We start from the raw sequence: 23313 nt of genomic DNA on the forward strand, positions 1-23313 counted from the left end.
ATACTTTTTCTCCATATTTATATCAGTTTTATAAGTTTATTTTTTAGGGCTGCCTATGATGTGTGTTGCGCCTGCCTAGGCACTCATCTAAAGCGCAGGTGCTATGCAACACAACTCCTCGCAATCTGCTTGCATCCTACAGCCTTTTGGCTTAGCTAAATTTTTGATTGCCTTGATAAGTTATTAATGCTTTTTTGACAGTTCTGTGTTATCTTCTTTACATATCACAATTAGTGGACTGTATATTAATAGGTCAAATTAAATTGGAATGCAAGTTGGCATATTTATGCCTTTTCGTGTCACCAGTGACACTTGTAAGCGATTGATCATCCAAAAGAAAGGATGCATAAGAGTTTATGCAAGTTTTCACATGGTAGGAAAAATCAATGACTCAACTTAGCAACTTCTTACTCTCACAAAATTGGTAGCTTTGGCTTCACTTTTTTTCTGAGCATAGAGATTATAATGTGATCACATGTGATTTGTGTCTCTGAAAATATTAATGAGATTATATGTGATTCGTGTCTCCAAACCGAAACAGTGAGAATTGAGCTAGATAATAAAATGTTGTGAAGAAGTTTAGATCTGATTATTTTATTAGATTATGAGGAGAAGTAGGGGTTTGGTATTCTGACCGAGTCCACTATCAAGTGCAAGGATGAATTCTCAGGGCTGAAAACCTATTCTACTAACAAACATGGTACACACACCAAGCTCTGAGGAAAGTAGAAGAGAAAACAGATTTTTTATTGTAATTATTGTTAGATGTTTAACTCGTGCAGTACTTATTATATATATCAATTTGAATGAAAACATGCATATATTCAGGTATTTTTATTCTTAGGATGACAACCAAAACAGCTCTGAGCCTTAACGTTTTCTGTGTTTGTTGTATTCATTCAGCTCTCTGGAACACTTCTCGATGAAAACCAGGTCAGATGCATAGTGGATGAAATCAAGCATGTGATAACAGCTAGCACAACTAGAAAGAGAGAGAGAGCAGAGAGGACAAAAGCAGAGGACTTTGATGCTGAAGAAGGGGAAGTACTCAGAGAAGAAAACGAACAAGAAGAAGAAGTCTTTGATCAAGTGTGTTTTCAGTCACAAAATATATCATGTTTAACATAGAAATTTAATTTGGTCACTGCTATCTGTTACAAGTTATGACAGTTGAATTCTTTAATTTTTTTTATTCTTTTGATGCAGGTTGGTGATTGCTTGGGCACTTTGATCAAAACATTCAAGGCTTCTTTTATACCATTTTTTGATGAACTTTCCATATATATAACACCCATGTGGGTATGTTCCATAGCTGACATGCTACCTTTCATATGTTTTCTCTAGCTGCTTGTAGTATGCATGTTTTACTTCAGAGTATTGGACCTGTATTATTGAGATAGAATGACTTGCGGCTTGGATGACATTGGTCTTTGATGCACTTTTTCATAATATCATCATTTTTGTTGTTTTTACTCTTGAAAGCCAGTTCTTGTTTTGCTTGCCGATGGGGTCAACATCAAGGATAAAATCTTGTTTGTGATATTGTTGATAAATTATGTCCATTTTCATGCAAGTATTGCTATGAAACACCTTTAGTCATCAGGCAGGAAAAATCTTAAAACAATATTCGTCACATAAACCTCCAAACTGAAGACAAGCTTAGACAAAGGTGAGTGTGCTGAAAGACCTTTGCTAAATTTTAGAGAAATTACCTAGCTTTAAAAATAAAGATCCTGCACAATAAGTTCAGTTGATAATCTTCCAGTTAAAACCTGAGGTACTTCTTCCTTAAGGTTAGTGTTTCAGGTCATCCATATGATGCGAAGTGGTGGCTGAGTAGTCCTTTGCACTTAATTTGATATTAGTAGACAAAAATTTTCACAAGACCTATAATAATTTCCTCTCTTATGGCTCACCACAGCTGTAAAATAGACTGTTAGGTGTTCCTTACACCGGTGAGAGCTCTAATTTCTCAGAGACTAATGTTTTGTCTCTTCTAATGCATTTGAATGAAACCACCTCCTTCAATGAAAAAGATAACCGAATTACTTATATGTGTACTACAAGTGATATTTGCAAATTATTTTCTGCTCTAGCTTCGCAACAGTTTCCTGCATTTGCTTTCTTTGACTTCCACAATCTTTTATTTTTAGGGTAAGGATAAAACAGCTGAAGAAAGAAGGATTGCCATTTGTATTTTTGATGATGTTGCAGAACAATGTCGAGAAGCAGCTCTTAAGTAAGAGTTTTACATGAAATTTGATTTTAATGTGATTTTATATGCATTTTTGTATTTAATAGTTTTTAATCTGTCTGTATGTCAGGTATTATGACACATATCTTCCTTTCTTATTAGAAGCTTGCAATGACCGAAATGCAGCTGTCAGACAGGTGCATATTTGGATGCCTCCTCTCTTTCTCTCTCTCTGCCTGTCTCTATCTTCACGAACACATACTTCCCATCTTCCTCTTTAAGTCACCATGGATTGATTTCAGTGTATGTGTTACTTTCAGGCTGCAGTGTTTGGTGTTGGGGTTTGTGCAGAGTTTGGTGGTTCTGTATTTAGACCTCTAGTTGGAGGTAATTTGTGTATTTCTGATATCTGCTAGTCTTTGTGACCTTTTATCTAATACATTATATGAAATACTGTCTTTCTGCAGAGGCTCTCTGCAGGTTAAATAATGTGATAAGACATCCGAATGCACTTGATTCAGACAATGTAATGGCTTACGACAATGCTGTTTTAGCTCTAGGGAAAATATGCCAGTTTCATCGGGATAGTATTGATGCAGCTCAGGTATTTCAGTATTGCTCTTGTATGTGTAAATCTACTCTAAAGAAAGAAGCATGAAATATATTGAAGGTGCATCCAATACAGTTTGTGCTTATGAGATCTGACATTCTTGGAACACTCTCTCTAGGGGTTCCCTTTTGAAAAAGCATATTAGATATTTACTGGTAGGAAGACAAAAATAATTGAGATTCATTATGTTGTGAGTTTACATGAAAAATTAGTTTCAACTTATCTTGGTTAATTGCATATTTCTTTATTTTCTGGTGATTCTAAATTTCTTAACGAAGGTAATGGTTAGTGTGCATATCATCTTTTTTCATGATCTAGCTTCTGATGTCATTAACAGTAGTCGAAGGTCCTTTTGCAGTTCTCATAGCATATTTTACTTTGTGAAGACTGAGTGATCAGAATTGCATGGATATTTTAGTAGCTAATGCGGAAAACTTTTCTGCCTGTTAAAGTACTCTCATTGTTGCCAAACCTCCTCAGACCTTTCAGTGGCTATTTGTAGTGGTGATGAATGCATGGGCTTCCCATCCCATTTTCGTGAGACTTAATTTGAGCTGATCTGCTATGATATTGTCTGGACTTCCATCTTTCTTTTTGCATGCTTTGGCTATCATCGTTCTCCTGCTGTATTTATCTTTAGTTTCATGACAATATTCTTAGTTATACGGAGAAGGCAATCTAGCATATTTAGTCCTCTCAGTTGTGTGAAGTTTACATCATCTTATTAGTCTGTTATTCTCTTCATAAATGCATCTTTAATGTCATTCCATAAATTGAACATAAGAATGAAAGTTGGTTGCATTATGTTTGGCGAAAAGGCCAGCATATGATTCATACGTTGGTTTTTCTTGTATCACAAAGTTCTCTTTACATTGGGCAGGTTTTTCCTGCTTGGTTAAGCTGCTTGCCTATAAAAAATGATCTGATTGAGGCAAAAATTGTACACGACCAGCTCTGTTCAATGGTTGAAAGGTAAATTTGTGCTATGCTTTGTTATGAGACTGATCAATGGTGCTCTATTTGGTGAAAATATGATTCTCCATGCTTTTGTTGGGGTGAATTGTTTTTACTTTCTGTGAGCTGCATAATTTGAGAAGTATATGAACAGTACTTTTTTGCTTTTGTTCACAGGTCAGATAGGGAGCTTTTGGGTCCTAACAATCAATATCTCCCCAAGATCATTTCTGTTTTTGCTGAGGTATTCTTTTATTTGTTAAGCATTTGTGTTTTTGTACCCCTGTACAACCATTTCTGTTGTCAGCCCATTACATTCTCATTTCAGATATACTTTAGACCTAAAATAACTAATATTCAATTGTCATTTTGCAAATTATAATCTTTATTATCTGTTTCTGGCATTTGTATTTTAGTTATATATATAACCGTGATACTTCATTGAGTTTTATGTATGCTTACATGTGTAACAGCAGGTATACATTCTTGTTTCTTTCTGGCTCTTGGTTATGCTTTCTTTCATAGGTTCTGGAAGAGAGGGGAACACCGATGTCTTCTTTTGGTTTCATTGTCAATCTTTTGCAAGTGGAATATGTTATCAGTTACTATCTGACAGCTTAGCTGTCATCTGGAAACTGAACATTGAAAGAGTCAACCTTGTTAAGATTATCACAGTCAACTATGTTTTCTGGTTGAAGGGTCTGGTAGAAACATCATAGCTGAAACCATAGGCCTACAGAGTCCAAGTGCATTGTCAATTAGCCTACGTCAGTGCAAACTCATTTGGCAGAGTTCATAAACTCATTTATGGACACTCATAAGTCTGAACTAATTACATTTAGGAGTACATGTTAGATAAGATTCTTCTCTTGGTTAAGCTTTCTTTCATAGGTTATGGAAGAGAGGGGAATACTGTCTTCTTTTAGTTTCAATGTCAATCTTTTGCAAGTGGAATATATTATCCACTACTATCTGGCAGCTTAGCTGTCATCTGAAAACTGAACAAGGAAACAGTCAACGATGTTAAGATTATCACAGGCAAGGTTCGCCGTACCGGTACCGAACCCCGTACCGGTGCTATACTAGTATAGACGTACCGAGTGTCGGTACGGTATGCGGTACGCCAAGCATACGCGTACCGATATCGGTACCCATCGGTACAGGTACAGTACGTCTTGTATCGACCGGTACAGCATACCATTCACAGGCAACCATGTTTTCTGGATGAAGGGTCCACTAGAAACATCGTAGTCCAAGCCACCAGCCTGAAGAGTCCAAATCCCATCGCCAACTAGCCTATGTTAGTCCAAACAATTCAGCAGTTTGGCAGAGTTAATAAAGTCATTTTCTGGATACTCAGATAAGTCCAAACTAATTAAATTAAGGAGTATATGTTAGATAAGATTCTTTCTTCCTATTTGTTTCAGTGGTTTCTAGTGTTCATTTTTGATATAGATGCATCTAGGAGAGTGCCACAGAGTTGTTGGGGATCAAATACATAATTAGAAAGAAAGTGTAGGGATAAGCTAGTCAACATCAAGAAATTTACCAAGGAAGAAGGGTGCTAGTGAGAAATTTCGTGATTTTTCATCCAATGGTTCAATAAACTCCTTGTAGTAATTATGAAGGACTCTTTAACATTCAAAATCAAGTTTCTAAATTCAGACGGAGTTTTTTTTCTTTTTCAGAAAAAAAAAGCCCCAAGCATGAGCAATTAATGTGAGAGATTACACCAAGACCTCCTCTTGTTTGTTGGGCTCCAAAGCAGAGCTGTCTCTTATTCACTAGAGAACTAATGTAGTATTTCGGTGAAGTGGAGACCAAAATGGTGGAATGGAACCTGAGGGTCAAAATGCAGCCCTAGAGTTTCCATTTTACTGGTGGAAGGTGGAGTGTAATCCACATTTTAGATGATTATTGTAGTCCAATAATCAAGTATAAGATTAATAATGAGAATTAACTCAAGCCCCATAATTAAATATTTGCATATAATAGAGGAAATTCACGTGCTAAAAATGTAAGAAGAAGAACCAAGATTGCTATCTTGCATTGCTGAGTGATATGGAGTCAGGGTATGCATGGTAGCGGTTCACTGCACAAATTGGACTCCTAAAATTGGAAAAGAAGCTTTTGACACTAGGAGCTATGGTATATATGAGTGAAAAAGTAAAAAGTGCTCTCCTAAAATTGATCTTTGGATCTGCATATGTGGCCACATATGTAGCTCCCTAGCCATCCTGGATAGGGCCTCCAGCTATCTTGATATGTGGCTGGTCAGAGTATTAGCCTGGGCACCTGCGTAGGCCTAGGAAGTTCGTATTGCAGCTTGGATGTTTTGTAATTTGCATGGACAATGAGTCAGATGCTATCTGGTACCTTGCATTTTCTCCTTCCTTGTGTTGCTTCATCTCGTCCTTTGCCAATTTTTCCTCCTATTCTCATATTCCTTCCTCTCTACCTCTTCATCTCCCACCTCTACATCCTCTGCTTCCATCTTGGTACTTGCCTAGGTGCTTTCATGCTGCCTATGTGCTATATAGTCCCTATACAATCTATATACAATCTACATACTGCAATTGCTTTTTCAAGCATTGTGAAGCATGACAAAGGCAAAAGCAGCATCGGAGTTTCAAGATGTTTTGGCTTGTTGAGGAAGGTTGAACATGAGGTGTTTTTGCTTTTGGATCTGACCACCCAAGTGATGAGGAGCACCATAAGGAGAAGAACCACAGAGAGGCAGAAGGTCTCGAGCTCAATTAAGCTCTTTGCTAGTAGACTTCTAAGCCATTGTCTTTATAGTTCTAGAGGAGCGAGGGAGGGGGGGGGGGGGAGAGATTTATGTTACATGGATTCAGATGTAGCATCAGATGTGGTTATGAGGATAGAGGGATATGCTGTATATCACCTAGTATGCTTATCCCTTGTTTTCTACACAATTATGCATGTGTTTCACTCTATTGCTTGTTTTATACACGTGTGTGCCTTGTTTGTACATAGCTAAGGTCCATAACTAGCTGGCCTTCCGCTATTGGGACGGGAATAAGAAGTTCTTTCCAATAGTCACTATTGAGTAAATGATTGGCAAAGTAGGGATCTTTTGTTAATTTGCCCATCAAACTGATGGGTTGTACCCATCCATCTAATGCCATCCACTAAAATAAACCATGTGTAGAGCACATGTTGGCTACTTGACTAAAATCCCACCTAACACTAATGGAACTTTTTTCATTTTCAATGCTGACCAGTTGCACCTACCATCAGGGTCTTCCGACTGGTTTAGCCTGTATCGGACCGGTACCAGCTAGCACTGGTACGGTACAGCCATTGAATTCAATTTTGATCCCTTTAGGGTTAGAACCGAACGGCTCCTTGCCCGTACTGGTGCGAACCGGTACAAGCCCAGTATTGGCAGCACCGGGGAAGAAGAGGAAGAGGAGGAAGGAAGAGGAGGAAAGAAGAAGAGGAAGAGGAGAAGAAAAGAAGCCTACTTGTCGCCTCGGGCCGATGAGGATCACCCGTCTTGCTCGCGGTTTCGGCCCCTTCTTTGCTCGCGGTTTCGGCCCTTTCTTTGCTTGCGGGAGAAGGGGGAAGAGAGGAGAAGAGAGGAGAGGGGAAGAAAGGAGAGGAAGAGAGTTCGGGAAGGAGGAAGAAGAGAAGGGAAAAGAAAAAGAAAAGAAAAGAAAAAGGGCTCTGCGTGTGGGGCAGCCCGCACGCGATTCCGCACGTAGGGAACCGCGCGTGGGGCAGCGAGCCCATGCGGCCGGCATGGGCATTTAAATGCCACTCCGTGGCTGAAACGCGTGCGTGTCGCGAATTTTTTTTTTTTTGCGGTTGGCTGGTTCGGTACCGGTTCCTACCAGTACATCAATTCGATCGGTTCTGCGTACCTTGCCTACCATGGCCTTCATGTTCAACGTTGCTCATTACCTTGCCCATTGCAGTGGTCATCCTACTTGTACCGAGTTTCGTCATTCCATGCTGCTCTCATTGCCCGATCTAGGCCCTGATTGGCCCACAGTATCCTTGGCAGGGACCTCATATCCCCTTTTCTGATCCTTCTCTTGCTTGAACTCCTTGTGTCTTTCTCTCCCTTGTCACCTAAACTTCCTAATTTTGATGTTTTTGAGAGTTCTAGTGATAGGTCAGGTTCGTGTTCTGTACTCAATCCTTTGTCATGTCAATGTTAATCCAGGTGTATCGGGGAAAGGTGCTAAGTTCAGTTATGATAGAAATAGGTGCAAGAGGGAAAAATTGAAAGGGAATATTGAGGGGGAGGTGGGCGGCAGTGTGGTTCTGATTGCTTATAGTTGAATTAGATCAAGCAAGCAACATTCATTGCCGCAATATTTTGTTGTGTTAATAGAAACCTTATTGGTCTTCACCATTATTCATGCCCTAACCATAAAAGCAAGGAAGCCTGTAGAAGAGCGGCTTAGAAATATATAAATTTTTAAGAATTAAACATTGATGTTTATTGTATGTGCACAAGACGCTTGTTTACTGTTGCTGTTACTGGCTTTCTGCACTATATCTTTTTATATCTGTATATTTCTGTGTCTACGCTTCAAAAGTGGGAATCAAATGTTGCACTGTAGGCTCTTGAATCTTGAGATAGAACAGGAGAACTAGGGTGTAATACAAGGGTACTTTTTTTTAATCTAATGGATATTTTTTTTTTATAATCTAATGGACTTTTTTTACCATAAAGAAAATGACAAGAAGTTGAGTGTGAGTAGAAAATGAATGAAGCATGTAACCTTTTTGGTAACGTATCTTGGAGGATTTGTCACTCTTTAATCATGTCTTTACTCTTTAATGTACACCAACTTTGTCTCAACAGACTGATGGAATATTTGAATAGTGGGAAAAAATAAGCCTTACATTTACAGCACATCTAATAGTGCCTATGGAATTAGTTTGGATTGGATCATGTTTTCACTTAGCTCTTGGGCGTTCATAAACTTGGGTGCTCGTTCTCTGTATAGATTTTATGTGGGGGCAAGGATTTGGCCACTGAACAGACTGCCAGCAGGATGATCAATCTTTTGAGGCAGCTTCAGCAGACATTGCCTCCGTCAGTTCTGGCTTCAACCTGGTCTTCCTTGCAGCCCCAGCAGCAGCTTGCACTGCATTCTGTCTTGTCATCGTAGTTTCTTCAGTTGCTGAGGCTGTGAACTGCAAATCCTGCCCTAATTTTTAACTCTGTATTTATCATCATTACTCATTCTTTGTCTCCACATAGTTTGAATGGACTGCGTGTGATCTGCATGTAACTTGCGGAATGTCAAGGGTATGAGAGGATGGTTGTGATTTTGCTGTAAAATATGTATATTATTTGTTGGTAAGTGCATTGTGTGACCGATCTGTTACAATCGAGAAGATAAAAAAAAGAAAGAGTGGTTATTGGTGGCTTTTTCTTTTTCTTTTCTTTTTTGGCTGGGTTCTAAAGCTCTCTCTCAATAAAGAACTCTTGAAATGCTCGTGTTGGTCTTCGTGCTTGTTCTCTTAAAATTTGGAATATTGAGCTCAAATCTTTCTGTTGCGTTTCCAATTGAATGTTTCTGTCTTTTCTTAATGGGCATATTATTTATTGATATGTGTAATCTAAGCCGTGTTACATTCAAACAGATTCAAAAAAAAAAAAAAAAAAAAAAACTGGCCTTAGTGGCTAGTTGTTGAGCTGTCGTTAAATAAAGAACCCAAAAATTATAGCGTCGGTCTTGATGCTGGATGCTAGGAGTGTGAACAAGCCGTCATGAGCAAGCTCGCTCGAGCTTCGCTCAAATTATACATTACCAATTTGAGTTCAGCTCCGGTCGAGCTTGGCTTATTTATTTTTGAGCCAACTCGAGCTAGGCTTGCTCAGATGCGAAACTGACGCCAGGTCAGAAAACCAGCAGAGAATGTGAGAAAGGCGAGCTTTTGGGTGGGGAGAGGTGCCAGCGTAACAAGAGGTCCAAATGCCGAGATGTTATTGTCCCCAGTTGCTGCAATTGTCTCCGTCGAGATCACTGACTGTAGATCACACCGTAGACTGTCATCATCAAGCAGAGGGAAGTGGGTGAGCTCGATGGTGTGGTGTTATGAAGACGCCTTAGAGAAGAGTCTCTAGAGGTCAAGAAGGGAGCGGGATGGGAGGGAGGCATAGGCGACTAGCGGTTGAGTGGCCCTTATCAATTGAAATAGCGAAAAGCAATGAGTTCGGTTTGGCATGAATCGCTATGAGCGCTAAGCAACTACATCCAAAATCTAGAACGAGTCGCAAGCAACCATAAAAACCACCGTATTGATATTGTATCATTGATGTACACAATACATTATATAAAATTTATTAATATTTTGCAAGGAAATATAAAAATTGTTTTAAAGTATAACAAAATAGTGTGTAAGATGTAGATATTGTGTGTCATATATAAATATGCATTCTTGTTATGCTTAATTATATTAGGAGCTCTGTGAAGCAGAACATGAGATGTCCATGAATAACTTGTTCTTTTACCATTTAGCTCGCAATCTTTCTGTGTGGTTTCTATGTTTTTTCCTTCTCTCTCTCCCTCTTCCTCTCTTTATTTTACTTTTTTTTTTTTTTTTTGATGTCATTGGACTGGAAAAAGTGATACGCAAACGTCAGAAGCTAAAAGTACGGGCTCTTTTTAAGCACGGAGGAATCTTGGGTCAGGCACAAAGATCCATAATATAGCATGCAGAAGCACAGAATATTTACATGTTCAAAAAGAGTCTCTCCTTGGAGCAATTTTTGAAGGTTATTGAGGGTCACGAGTCCATCAGAAGAGAAAAAAAGGATTGGGGGTCATGAGTTTTTTTAAGTATAGCAACATTCTTGAGCTTTTATTGCTATGAGTAATTAGACTTGACTCATTCTCAGCACATCATCAATCATTGATTATTTAATGGATGTATTATAAGCAAAACTAGCAGATTCCATCTTGCTTGTTCCAGAAGAAACAGAATATTGTAAAAAGGAAAATATTAAAAAGGAAATATTAAAAAGAATAAATTTAACTTGAATGTTGTACAAGATGTTGAAATATTGTGAATTTTTGAATGGGATATGTTAAGCTATACGAAGAACACAAAAAACTATGAAATAATTTATTTATTTTATTTTTTGCACAATCAAATCAAAACTATGAATGAAATAAACTGAAAACAAAAAGCAAGAGAAAAAAAAAGAAGAAGATGGAACGAGGTTACCGCTTTGACGAATTAATTCAGCAAACCTATTTTTTGAAGCGCTTCTTGTACCATTCTCCCCGGTAACGGCGCCAAAATTTGATTACGCCCAAAGAATAACGCGGCTATCGCAGTATATATTGAGGTGTCGATTTCACATGAAGAAGGTAGAAACACTAAAAGAAAATACAAAACTAAGGAGAAATATCAAAGCGGTAAAATGTGATGTGAATGTTTAAAAGTAAATTGACAATTAGATTGTAGTAGTAAAAAGATATGACCAGAATTAATGGCAGCAAAACATCGGAAATTTCTCACTATAATTCCATTCATATTTGATCCATTGAATAACTCAATTAGAGATCATAGCACCAGATTCTCTAATCGGAAGATATAGCATTACAATCAAAATATTTAGTGGTAATTCTAGAAAATCATTCTCCTCTTTTAAAACCAAGAATTGTTATCCTATTAGACTCAGATTCGAAGACAAAAATATACCTAATGATAATATTTCAACAAAAAATCACACTAACTAGATAAACAATCAAATCTAGATATAATCAAGTACCTCAACAATTCTATAGAAAAAGACATGGCTGAATCTATGAAAAGAATCAGTTCAAGATTATCCCAACATAAGAAAAGATCTATTGATGAGAGATGATAAACAAGAATTGTATCAACATGAGAATCTATTACATAGATCAAATATAAATAAAACTACCATCATCCAAGCGAGTTCATCCCTAGCTTCACCAAAGAATTAGCTCTCCATGAATTTGTGGCCCCTCTTGATGATTTCTTTGTAATGCAGCCTTTTTGTTCCCAGAACGACGTGCTCCTCCAAGTATATATATGTTTTGGGGCTAAAAATCCTAGGAAACACAACTTAGACACGTTTGCATGCGTTTTCCGACTTTACCCTCGAGCACCAACGTCAGCATGAAGTTCATGTTATAAGTATGCCCTAGAAGCCAACGTGGCTGATGCATATTTGTAATCTGGGATATAAATTTGTAATTTGACACTTATTAATAAATAAGATTGGGCAATTTATTTTTCATTCATGTTTGTATGTGTCCATGAATTGTCCAAGAAATTAATAGATGATGATACATAATTTCAAGAAGTTGAGAATTTGAGGCATGTTTCATTATAGATTAATTTCTAAATGCTCCTGATCGATGGATCCATCACGAGGGACGGTGATCGATCCGCTGAGATTAGTGCATAGATCACTTAGTTAGATGGACAAGTCTCAAGTCCACGGTGTAGAGACACTGGAATGATTATGCAAGTATTTGTTAGAGAACAAGGTACTGAGCGTGACCAAAGATAGTAGTCACATGGATATCTATCCACTCGTCAGTGACTACTTATGCTGCAGTTGTATAACTGGTCCTTTGACCTGCGATGCCTCAGCTATTTACTGTGAGGTTGCTGTAGTTTGACGAGCATGTGAACTTGGGCCCTAGTCATTCGGATCCTTGTAGTGCGAATTGGCTGCAGTAGTTCATTTTGGAATAGGGTTGCATCTAGATGGGATCTATCGATCTTGATAGATTAGGAGTGATCCTATGTGATTTATGAGACTGAGTTCGATAAATTTCTGGCCAGATATTTTGGAAAAAGAGTTTTCCATATCTCGAACTGGAAGTCGTATAAATTTGATATATGACAGACGATGGGGTTTGACGAGATATCCATAACCTCCGTCACGTCGGGATCCATCATAGAGGGACTGTATCATACGCTAACTGCACCAAGAGGTTCAGATATTTCATTCTGCTGAGTTGCCACCACATACTGCTAGGTGTCACTAGTGGATTGTGAGACTCGAAGGCATTCACTTGGTGATTAGTGAACCCTAAGAGTAGAACTGAAATTGTTTTAGTCTACTGAAAGGAGTTTCAGTGATATTGAGATGGAGATCTCAATATTTCTCACTACCAGTCAGAATAGAACCTACGGGGTCACACACATAGAGAATTTAATTAGTCAGACTATCATAATTATGATTTGGAATCATAATAGAAATCAATCATCAATATGATTGGTGATTGAACTAACCCATTAAGTGTTAGTGAGTTAATGAAAGAAGAATTAAGTGGAATTGATTGCAATTGGATTGCAATTGGGCTGATTTAATGAGCCAAATCAAATTGGGTTCGACCCAAATTGATTTGGGTTCATGATTGGGTCAATTTGATTAAACCAAGGTTTGTGCGGATTTTAAAGACCACATGTCATCGTAGGATGAATATGACTTAAGTCATGTTTACACTATGCGGACTTTAAAGTCCACATGGCGTCGTAGGATGCATGCTCCCAAATCAATTAATTCTCCTAATGAGATTAGAAATCCTAATGTGATTAGGAAATTAATCAATTGATTAAATAGACACATGTCATGCATCTATGAGCACAAGGATTGGATACTTGGCATTAATCCAAGGGTGGGTTATAGTCTCATACTCCTAATAAGATTAGGAGGAGCCCTAAAGTCAATCTATAAAAGGGTAGCAAGGAAGAAGTTATGAATTAATTCTCTCCTCTTCCTCTCCACGCCTCCTCTTCTTTCTTCCTCCTCCACGGCAGCAAGGGGTCTTCATCCTCCTCTTCTTCCACGGTAGCAAGGCAAGAAAGATCCACGTGCAAGGTTCCTCCTTCCTCTTCCTCCATCGCGAGCAAGATTGAAGAAGAAAGGGTTCTTCTTTAAGGAGGTATGTTGCAGATTTTTATCTTCTAATATATATGATAGTCATGAGAGGTCTTTGCAAAGAGCTAGCACTCCGGTAAGATCCTATCTCAGATGATTAGATCCTTGTGTGGATACCTGTAGAGGCCGGACAATTGTGTGGCTCAAACAGGAACCTAAATAGATCATCAGGCTGCGGTGTTCTTCACCTGCAGAATTTTTGAAAATGAGATCTTCAAATTAATTTCTTCTGATTTTAGTTTCAGTTTTATGAATCTTAATCAACCTTCCTTAGATCCTAATCTTCCCTCCCTAATGAATTCAAAGATCTTCTGGATTCGGATCCAGAAAAAATTTTGAATTCTATGATCCGAGGTGCGTTCATGAGATGAACGACGTTCCGTTCGAATTTCGCTGTGAACGTCGCATCGAACGGAGCATAACTTAGCAGTTCGGGAGGCTCTCCAGATCGCATCTAATCTTCAAATTTTGCATTCTTATAGTCATTAGAAAGCCCTAGAAGTCTAGTTTCCAACAAAATTTGAATCATCTCAATTGGACTTCTGTAGCTCCCGAAATTATCAAAATACTACACAAATATTTGATCTATCAGGGCCCAAGCTGGCGGTTTAGGAAAACCTAACTTTGCAACCTCATAACTTTATCTCTGGAGCTCCAATTGACCTGATTCTTGATGCATATGAAACCTCAACATGTCTACTTCATCCTCACCAAGTTTTATTTCATTCGTATTGCAATGGAATATTCAATCTTCTTAACTCCATTCCTATAATAAAATCACCAAAATCAATTAAGACTTGGACACTTTGTGAAGTAAAGTTCAGATTGAAAAATATCATAAAAATACCCAAATCATGCTTAAGTCTTAACAATTTAGCCTAAAGTGGTAGTATTAAAAGGTACATTTTCATGCACCTATCAAGCGTCATTAGTCTCAAGGGTCATATATGATAGCTATTTGATAACTGCATTTGAATCCTCTTCTAGAATAGTAGGGGATGCCCTCAAGATCCTTATAGCATAGAATTTTTCACTTTCATTGATGCCCTGAAATATTTGTTTCCTTGCTTTAAAATTTTTGAGCAACATTATTTCCATGAAAAGCAAGCTTTCTACTAGAAATAGAATCAAGAAAGAGAGTATGATTTTAAACATAGATCTTCAAAAACAAAGAGAATACCATGAATGTTGATCACTAACTAAAATAGAGATGAAGATAAAAATATAATTCACTCATGTTACTTGAAAGAAAATAGAAGGAAATATGCTATCTAAAGCAAACATAATAATACTTTGATTACATGATTTAGTAAAAGTGGAATGGAAAAATAGAACCAAATTGTGCTAACATGGGATTGTGTTTAATTGTGGTAGTGATGTAGAATCATGATTGCATGCAACATGTATCCCTAAAATAGCATCTAAGAACCTAGTCAAAGGCAACTATATAATTCTTTATAGGATATGAAATAGCCTTACTCTTATAAATACTAATGCACTCTACTCTTTGCCTACAAAATTGATATATAAAATTTAGGAGTTTTCCTTTTATTTTCTTAATTGGTTCGATTCCATGCAAAAGCTTGTGGTGTGAAGTCAAATCTATTTTAAAAGAGTTTGACGAGAGTTTAAACAATTAGAATTGAGTTTTAATGAAAATTTTGGTGTGAGATTGGGATTATTCTATCATACCTTATGAAACTGGAGGCACTAGTCTAAAATTCCAAAAGGAAATATACATGACATTATGATTATCTTTCTTACAATAGTTTATTCTATCATCTTAGTTCATTGTATTCACTTTTGCATATTTTGTAATACTTCTTCTTAATTTAATATATGCATTACTCTTGATATCCATGTTGGAAGAGGTGGATCCTCCCATGTGCGGTACTAGAGCAAATTTTTCTTGATGTTAGCCTTAGTTATAATCCCTTCTCCTAGCTAGTCTTATGAGAGTAACTAAAGACTTTGATTAGTTTCTATGATGCTTGTCATTAAGGTGGGCATCTAGAAGTGTCTATCAACTGTAGATGCCTAAACCTATACGTTTTGGACTTATCTAGATCTCAACATAACCTTTCAATAATTGATGGATGTGTAAATGATTGCCCATGATTGGTAGTACACTTAGACTGATTTTTCAATGCCACTAATCCCATTGTTCCACCAATATATATTGACTTCCACCGACTACTACTCGATGCTGCCCTCTTGCACTCCATTTGTTGCCCCTTATGTTATGATTTCTCCTCCACCATAATGCCTTGGCCTCCTCTATTGCTAGATCCATGAGTCAATGACCCTATCCATGGTAGCAAACTTATTATTTTCTTTTGCTTGCCGAGAGAGAAAGAGATCATCAAGGGACACCTTCATGACAAAAGAGAGACTATCAATATCGATCCCTCGATCTCTGCCACTATTGATCTCAATCTCGCTATCGCAGCCTCAACCTAAGGAGAGCTAGTGATATTGACCTTGTGGTTCTCAATGTTAAATTGGTACTCAATCATCATTTTGATCTTGTTCTCATTGTGGTCCAGCACCACCTATGGCAGTAGCAAGAAGGCAAGGTGTTGCTATCATCCTTATCGAGCTCTCTCCACCAAAGCCTATGGGGGTAGGCATGTGCACTTCCTTCGTCTCTCTTCTCTTTAGAATAAATACTAGTCCTCGAGCATAAATCCAAGCCCAAGATCATGCTAACAATCCTCTAATGAGATACTCACCTAGCATCTCCTTCATGAAAGCATCATTAATTTTTTTCTTGGAATTCTTCAATCTCTTGCTTGGAGTGATTTCTTGCATCCATCACGTGAGATTACAATCACATGAGAGATGACCAATGTGAGCTTGGAAGCTTCAAGTGATCCCCAGAGAGATTAGAAGTGTGAGGTTGAAGATCCTCAAAGAGTAGGCAAGTGGCCATCAATTATCCCTTTCGATTCTTTGCCATGGATTCCATATTCTTGTTTGGCCTTTCCTACACCAAATTTGGTATTGGAGGATGTTTATGAAAGTATGATTATAAGGTTTCTTATGTTGGGTTTTGAAGAATTGTTCACAAGTATAGCAGTTAAGGAGCTTCTTGGTTTTGTCGAGAATAGAGTGAATAGATTAAGAAGAAGCCTCCATTAAGAAGCAACCTCTAGTTCCTACCAAACAGCCTCCAGTCCTTGTGATCAAATGATTCGAGAAAGAAAGAAAGAAGTTAGAAGTTGTTTATGCAATAGTGGTCAAAGAACAAAACTCTTCCATTGAAAAAAGAGAAGTTTCAGTATCTATCAAGGACTTATTGAGTGACTTCAACAGCACTAAATGGTCTACCTTTCATTAGAGACATCCAACATACGACCTAGTATCAGGTTCTATACTTCCTAACTTGCCTCACTATTGTATCGCCTAGCTAAACATGAAAAGCTGAAAAGATAAATAAATAAATGAAAGACCGGCATATGCTTAACCTAGACCTCTACGAAGAGTATATGGCAAAGCATTCATGAATAGCCAAATTTTCCAAACTAGGGAGAGTTAATGTAGCACGGGAGAAGGAAAATAAAAATTCTAAATCTAGGAAGCCTATAAATAGGCCTCTTTAAGGACTCTTTTTTCTTTTTAGAGTTGTTTTAGTGTTCTTTTTATTGATAGGAAATAATGTAAAGGTTGACCTATACCTTAGAACTAGGCCTTAGTTATAATTATTTTAGGACTCTTTTTCTTCTGATTATGACTCATGTAAGGGTTAACCTATACTATATAAATAGACCCAATTTGTACTCTTTTGAGCTGCATGCTTTGGTTCAAGAGTCATATCCCAAAATTTTTAGCCATAAGTTGGATGGGTGCCTTTAATTATTTAAAAACCAAAATTTTTATCATTGGAAGAGGTATTCATATTAATCATTTGTGCATATTTATAGATATCATGATGAATCAATCAACATTTATTTAATGATAGTGACGATATCGATATTGATGATAGTGACGATATTGATGATGACCTTGATACGGAGCTGCTAACTATGACGAATGTGCTAACTATGTATATGACGCTGCTTGCTGCCCATCCAAGTCCATTTTTCTTATTTATTACTTGAAAGGCGCTTTCTTTCCTCGGTCACAGATAGCAGACATCTCAATTCGTTATATCTAGAATTGTATGGCAACAATTCTTAGCTAATTTGATCTATAAATCAACTATTATGAGTCTTTGTTCCATATGATCACATTTCACTTTCGGCTACTCGTGGTAGTAAGACTGCAAATGACATATTTTGGAAACTATTTTTTGTGTTTTTCTTGGTAATTAAGTTGGATACATTATCAACTTCTTGAATAAACATAACCATTAGAATCCACGTGCAAAATATTTAAGAGCTAGGAGGAGGCCACGAACATAAAGTTCCATAATATAGTCCCACTATGATTGGCCGTGTAAGTCGCAGCCCAAAAAACCATGCTATTTGCTTTTCGATACACGTGCCTTAAAAGAATGAAGGGAAATAATCACTTGCTAGCAGACCTATACTAAAGGATGAGACTGAGCACTAAAGCTATAGAGGCTGATAACTACCTGACAACTATCAAAGAATCATCTCCAAAATAACATGTGGGACTCTAAAATTTAGTATCATATGTCAAACCTTCCCATGCTACACAAAGTTTAGCCATTAGAATCATAGTATCAAAGACTCCAAGTCCATCTACAACTATGAAAAGATCTGTAGAGCTTCTAATGATAAAACTTGAGACACCATAAGCATCTCTATTTTGGGTGTTGCCATTGAATTTGATATTGAGGATATAGAAGGATGGTGGTTTTCAAGAAAAATAAATTACCTGATGGAGCATAGATCTTACTGAAGAAGAGCCACAGATTTTTTTCTACTATCAAAGATCCATCTCGAGTAGTCACCTCGGTGAACTCCCGATCCTAGACATGGGCTTTTATAATAATCAATCTGGGACTTCGATCCACATTTTGGAAAATGCGTTTATTTTCAACGATCGAAATATGATAAGCTATATAACATGTCAAGTAGAGGTGGCAATCAGGTCGGGTCAGACATAAACGGATCGAGTCACATACAAGTCGGATCAGAAAACCATAAACCAGAATCCTACCTATTTATTAAACAGGTCAGAAATTACAACCTGAATCTGTCATGTTTAATAAACAAGTAACCCAATCCAACCCATTTAATCTGTTTAATAAATAGGTAACCTGTTTGCCCAACCCAATCCGACTTGTTTAACCTGTTTAGCCCAACCCATCCTGATCCGACCTGTTTAACCTGTTTATCCAAACTGACCTGACCGGTTTAATTGTTTAACCTAAAGCTACCAGTAAAATCTAAAGCCAATCTACAATTTCATAGTGAGCCATAAAAGAAAGCAGGAACAGGAAAAGAAATTGGGAGCCCAAGGCCAGGCTATTTTTTTTTTTTTGGTGTAGGGCAAGCCAAGCAAATGAGAACAGTGAGGAAGAAGAAGAATAAACCAAAAAGGGATTGATTCCCACTTCATTTTGGTTTTGTTGATCGTTCTAACGCATGCATCTAGTCTAATCCCAATCCCTCCCCACGGTAGAGTACATCAAAAGCCACAGCCCATCTCCCCCTCTTCTACCACCACCATCGTTACAGCTCATCATTCCCACCACTATCATCAAAAAAAGGCAAAAAAAAAAATGGAACTTCCATTTAATATGACCAAAATCAAAGGAATTTTTTTTTTGAAAAAGAAATAAATAAATAAAGCTAACTTTCAATTAAAAAGGGGGGAAAACACGCCTTTTTGTCTCACCCACCCATCAAAATCTCTCCTTTCTTTCATGGAATCCACTTGGGAAGGGAAGGAAGCAGGGGCAATTGATTTTTTTTTCTTAATCCGAACTTAAAAACCTCTTTATCATGGGTGAGATGACGAGGATGAGGAAGGAGAGTGATGGGTGATGAAAGGATGTTGGAGGAGCTAGAGAGCGGTGAGCCGCCTGGCGAGCTCCTTCTAGAGGTAGTAGGCGATGAAGCTCCGGAACTCCGGCAAGTGGTGCGCGGCACCTCCGGAGGTTTGGAGTAGCAGATGGCGCACATGAGGGAGGCCCAGTCCCCCTGACGGCCGATGTTCTCGCCAAAGGGGAAGCGGCCGAGGTAGAACTCGAGGATGCTGAGGCCGAAGCTCCAGATGTCACCGGTAGAGCTGTTGTAGATGCCATGGTTGAGGTCCGTGTTGATGCACTCGGGGCTCATGCAGGCGACGATCCCGACGGAGGAGTTGCAGGGTTCCATGGTTTGGGCGAGGATCCGTCGCCGCGGTCGCCGTCGACGGGGAGGCGGAAGTAGTCGGCAAGGGGGAGGAGAGGGCGGAGGCGGAGGTCCGAAGGAGAGGAGAAGAGGGACGGCAAAGAAGAGAGCTCGGGAGGCGAAGAATCCAGAGGAGAAGAGAGGGGAGAGGGACACTGAGGGAAGAGAGCTCGGGCGATGCCATTGGACAAACCCTAACCTCAAGGAAAATCCTAACCCATTGGACCTCGTTGTGAACATTTGAAATCGGGCCGAGGCGGAGCTTGAGTGCGATGCGGCGGAGAGTTGGGCCGGCCTTGGGCCTTGTGTTGCTAAGATACCTCTAACCGTTAGCTGCATTTCCAGAAGTCCCCTCTATAGTCTAGATAAAAGCATCAAGGGATGGTGAAGGAATAGTAAAAGTTACGAAGAGAGGACTATATATAAAGGGATGGTGGAAACGGAGCCCTCGTCGCACGCCTACCAGTTGAGCAGCCTCGGTGAAACCCTTCCGCCAATGGGGGATTCGGAGTCGCAGCCTTCCTCGGAGAAACCCTTCCGCCTCTTCTCCACCAAACCCAAACCCCCTGCCAAGGCGCCTCCACCTCCCCCTCCCCCCCAGCTCTTCAACTCCGCCTCCATCGACACCGACCGCGGCGATCCCGATGCCGGCACCGGCCCCGTCTCCTTTTCCGAGCTGGGCCTCTTCCAGTGGGGCGTCGACACCTGCCGCGAGCTCGGCATGCGGCGGCCCACCCCCGTCCAGCGCCGCTGCATTCCCCGCATCCTCGCCGGCGATGACGTCCTTGGCATCGCCCAGACCGGCAGCGGCAAGACCGCCGCCTTCGCCCTCCCCATTCTCCACCGCCTCGCCGAGGACCCCTACGGTGTCTTCGCCCTCGTCCTCACCCCCACCCGCGAGCTTGCCTGCCAGCTCGCCGAGCAGTTCCGGGCCCTCGGCTCGCCCCTCAATGTGCGCTGCACCCTCATCGTTGGGGGCATGGACATGATCGGCCAGGCACGGGCCCTGGTGCAGCGGCCGCACATCGTTGTCGCGACTCCTGGAAGGATTAAAGTCCTCCTCGAGGAGGATCCTGATATCCCTGCCGCGTTCTCCAAGACCAAGGTGAGTTCTAGTTTTCTCAGAAAGTTTGAAACTAATCTGATTCCAATTGAAGCTTTTTTTTTTTAATTACTTTGAAATTTCAAGTCTCGAATATTTCTTGAACATCTTTTGAAGTGGCTGAAACTGCTGCTGTCTTGCACCAATTAAAACTAGGGAGTCCTTGGATTTAAAGGAATTTTATTCATTGTTAATTTTAGTTACACATCTTAATGACCTGTTTATGGAAAATAGCTAAGGTGAATGTTAGGGTTTTTAGTCAAGGTTCAAATCTGAAAAATGAACATGCCATCATGTGCTTCCATCTTGAGTTCTGCATGATGCTTCTAAAGATTCATCTTTATGTACATATGGATTTCGTGATAATTATTGTATTTTATAATTCTGCTTGCATGTTACTCTCTTGTGTTCCATCTTTTTATTAGACCAACTGTATAAACAACCTTTGCCTCCTTATTATTTCCTCTCTATAAAGTAATTTGTCTTGATGCTAAAGATTTTAATATTTTATCTTTGAAAAACTTCACACACGGATAACTAGTTTCAATGAAATGTATATAATTCTCAAGTATGGTTGCTCATATATGCAAACCCTCAAAATAAGGGCACATTTATGAAATTGTTTGCTCAACTCTTGATGCAAATACTTGCTTGATCAAGTTATGATTGAATGGGTGCAACCAATATATCACAAGGCCTTTAACTATTAACCAATTATCAAGTCTTTGGGCATCTAAATGATATTTTGAATTTAGAAGGATTTTGTTTGAGGATCATTTTCCTTAGAATCATTTTCCTCTTACTATCCTGACCTATCATTCCACCCTCATCATGAGGCTGTGCAAGCTACCAAATTCAAATACACCGGTCAGGAGTTGAACAACCACCAGGGTATTTTGGACCTTAAATGCAAGATTCACTAGTGTATGATTTATGAAATCCAATTTGCACACTTCAACTTCCAATTCTTGTCCGCTTTGAATCACGACAAGAAAAAACTATTGTGCCATTAGTACTGCACTCTTGCTCTTATTCTACTCCAAGGTTCTATGGACTATGGTTGGATATGAGGTGGATGAGCTTTGGAATATAGACATGGTTTTTCCTCTACTTCTTCGTTCAGTGTCATAATATTTCCCTTCAAACCATTGCCCCAAGTTTCTCTCCAAATTTGACATGCTGGAAGGATTTGTTAAGGGAGGTGCTGTTGGATGTGAAAAGGTAAGTGTTGGGGTCTGTTTGCTATTTAATCACAAGCTTTTGTTTAACTACGTTTTGAATTCAAAAAGAATTTTAATAGAAACCAATAGGCCTTTTATCTCAGTCATTAGGAGAACCAGATTTACTACGTTATGTTGTTTTGTACAGTAGGGCGTGCCGGTTCTGTATCGGCATATTCATTTTTATTTTGTGGAGTTTTTTAAGTTGATTTAATTGGCAATCAATTTTTTAGAACTTTTTCAATAATTTTAAGGCTAATTTGATTTTTTTGATATTTTTAAATATTTTTTATGTTTCTATGATCCTGGTTTAACCTAATGATGCATCTTATTGTTTTAAAATGATATAAATCATAAAATAATTAGTGGGATGTTGCATGCTAGAAGAAGTAACATGAAATATCTTCAAATCAAGTAGTGAGGTAAAAAAATATAAAATAATACAACTAATTATAAATATTTAAAGTAGAATATACATACCGATATCTAAAATTTCGTTGAGTGACGATGTCTCTCGTAGATATCTGAATTCTCAGCAATCAGGAGGTACATCAGCTCACCCCTCTAACCAAGAGGCGTTGTAGTCTTATATGTTCATCCCATAAGGAATGCGCTATGGGTTATAAGCACTCTCAGATCTCTTGCTGAAGTTCTGGCTCTGAGAGGTGTCCTCTAATGATAAACTAATTGATAAAAAATGCTATGACGGAGCCCATCCGAATTAGCCGCCAGCAAAATATGACCTATAAAATGCTCCAGACTGCATACGATTGTAGCTACTAGAAGATGTCTCAGACGCATCCTATTTATATTCATATCTGTATGGGCTATAGGCTGCTTATGGCTGCGGATAAATAGGATCCAGTATACAACTCGAAATTTGATATATTTATAGATCCTACTCCACGTGCGAGGTCATCTGCAGCTGCATCGTGTCCTTCTGAATGACCTCGAGGAGTCAATTTTCTATATTCAATTGGATTCCGGCGGGCTCCACCAGATCGTGCACCGT

The 23313-nt window shown here is 38.8% G+C and overlaps 2 protein-coding genes across 3 annotated transcripts in view; both read left to right on the top strand.

Annotated features, from left to right (window-relative positions):
• Nucleotides 1–9238, top strand: part of LOC103716983 (uncharacterized) — a 28850-nt gene extending 19612 nt beyond the window's left edge. The window contains exons 12-20 of the mRNA XM_008805206.6: nucleotides 904–1089; nucleotides 1207–1299; nucleotides 2154–2239; nucleotides 2325–2391; nucleotides 2515–2581; nucleotides 2662–2798; nucleotides 3685–3776; nucleotides 3936–4002; nucleotides 8744–9238. Of these exons, the coding sequence (XP_008803428.3) occupies nucleotides 904–1089; nucleotides 1207–1299; nucleotides 2154–2239; nucleotides 2325–2391; nucleotides 2515–2581; nucleotides 2662–2798; nucleotides 3685–3776; nucleotides 3936–4002; nucleotides 8744–8908 (960 nt within the window). The 3' untranslated portion in view covers nucleotides 8909–9238. The remainder of the gene's footprint in view (nucleotides 1–903; nucleotides 1090–1206; nucleotides 1300–2153; nucleotides 2240–2324; nucleotides 2392–2514; nucleotides 2582–2661; nucleotides 2799–3684; nucleotides 3777–3935; nucleotides 4003–8743) is intronic.
• A 10272-nt stretch (nucleotides 9239–19510) lies between these two features.
• Nucleotides 19511–23313, top strand: part of RH36 (RNA helicase 36) — a 31992-nt gene continuing 28189 nt past the window's right edge. For both annotated transcript variants that reach the window (XM_008805205.5, XM_026808416.4), the window contains exon 1: nucleotides 19511–21084. In XM_008805205.5, coding sequence (XP_008803427.4) covers nucleotides 20410–21084 — 675 coding nt within the window. In that variant the 5' untranslated portion in view covers nucleotides 19511–20409. The remainder of the gene's footprint in view (nucleotides 21085–23313) is intronic.

Source organism: Phoenix dactylifera, chromosome 5, assembly GCF_051530095.1.
Source record: "Phoenix dactylifera cultivar Ajwa chromosome 5, Ajwa_hap1_PhDact_Kaust_v1.1, whole genome shotgun sequence".
In the NCBI taxonomy this organism is placed as follows: Eukaryota; Viridiplantae; Streptophyta; class Magnoliopsida; order Arecales; family Arecaceae; genus Phoenix; species Phoenix dactylifera.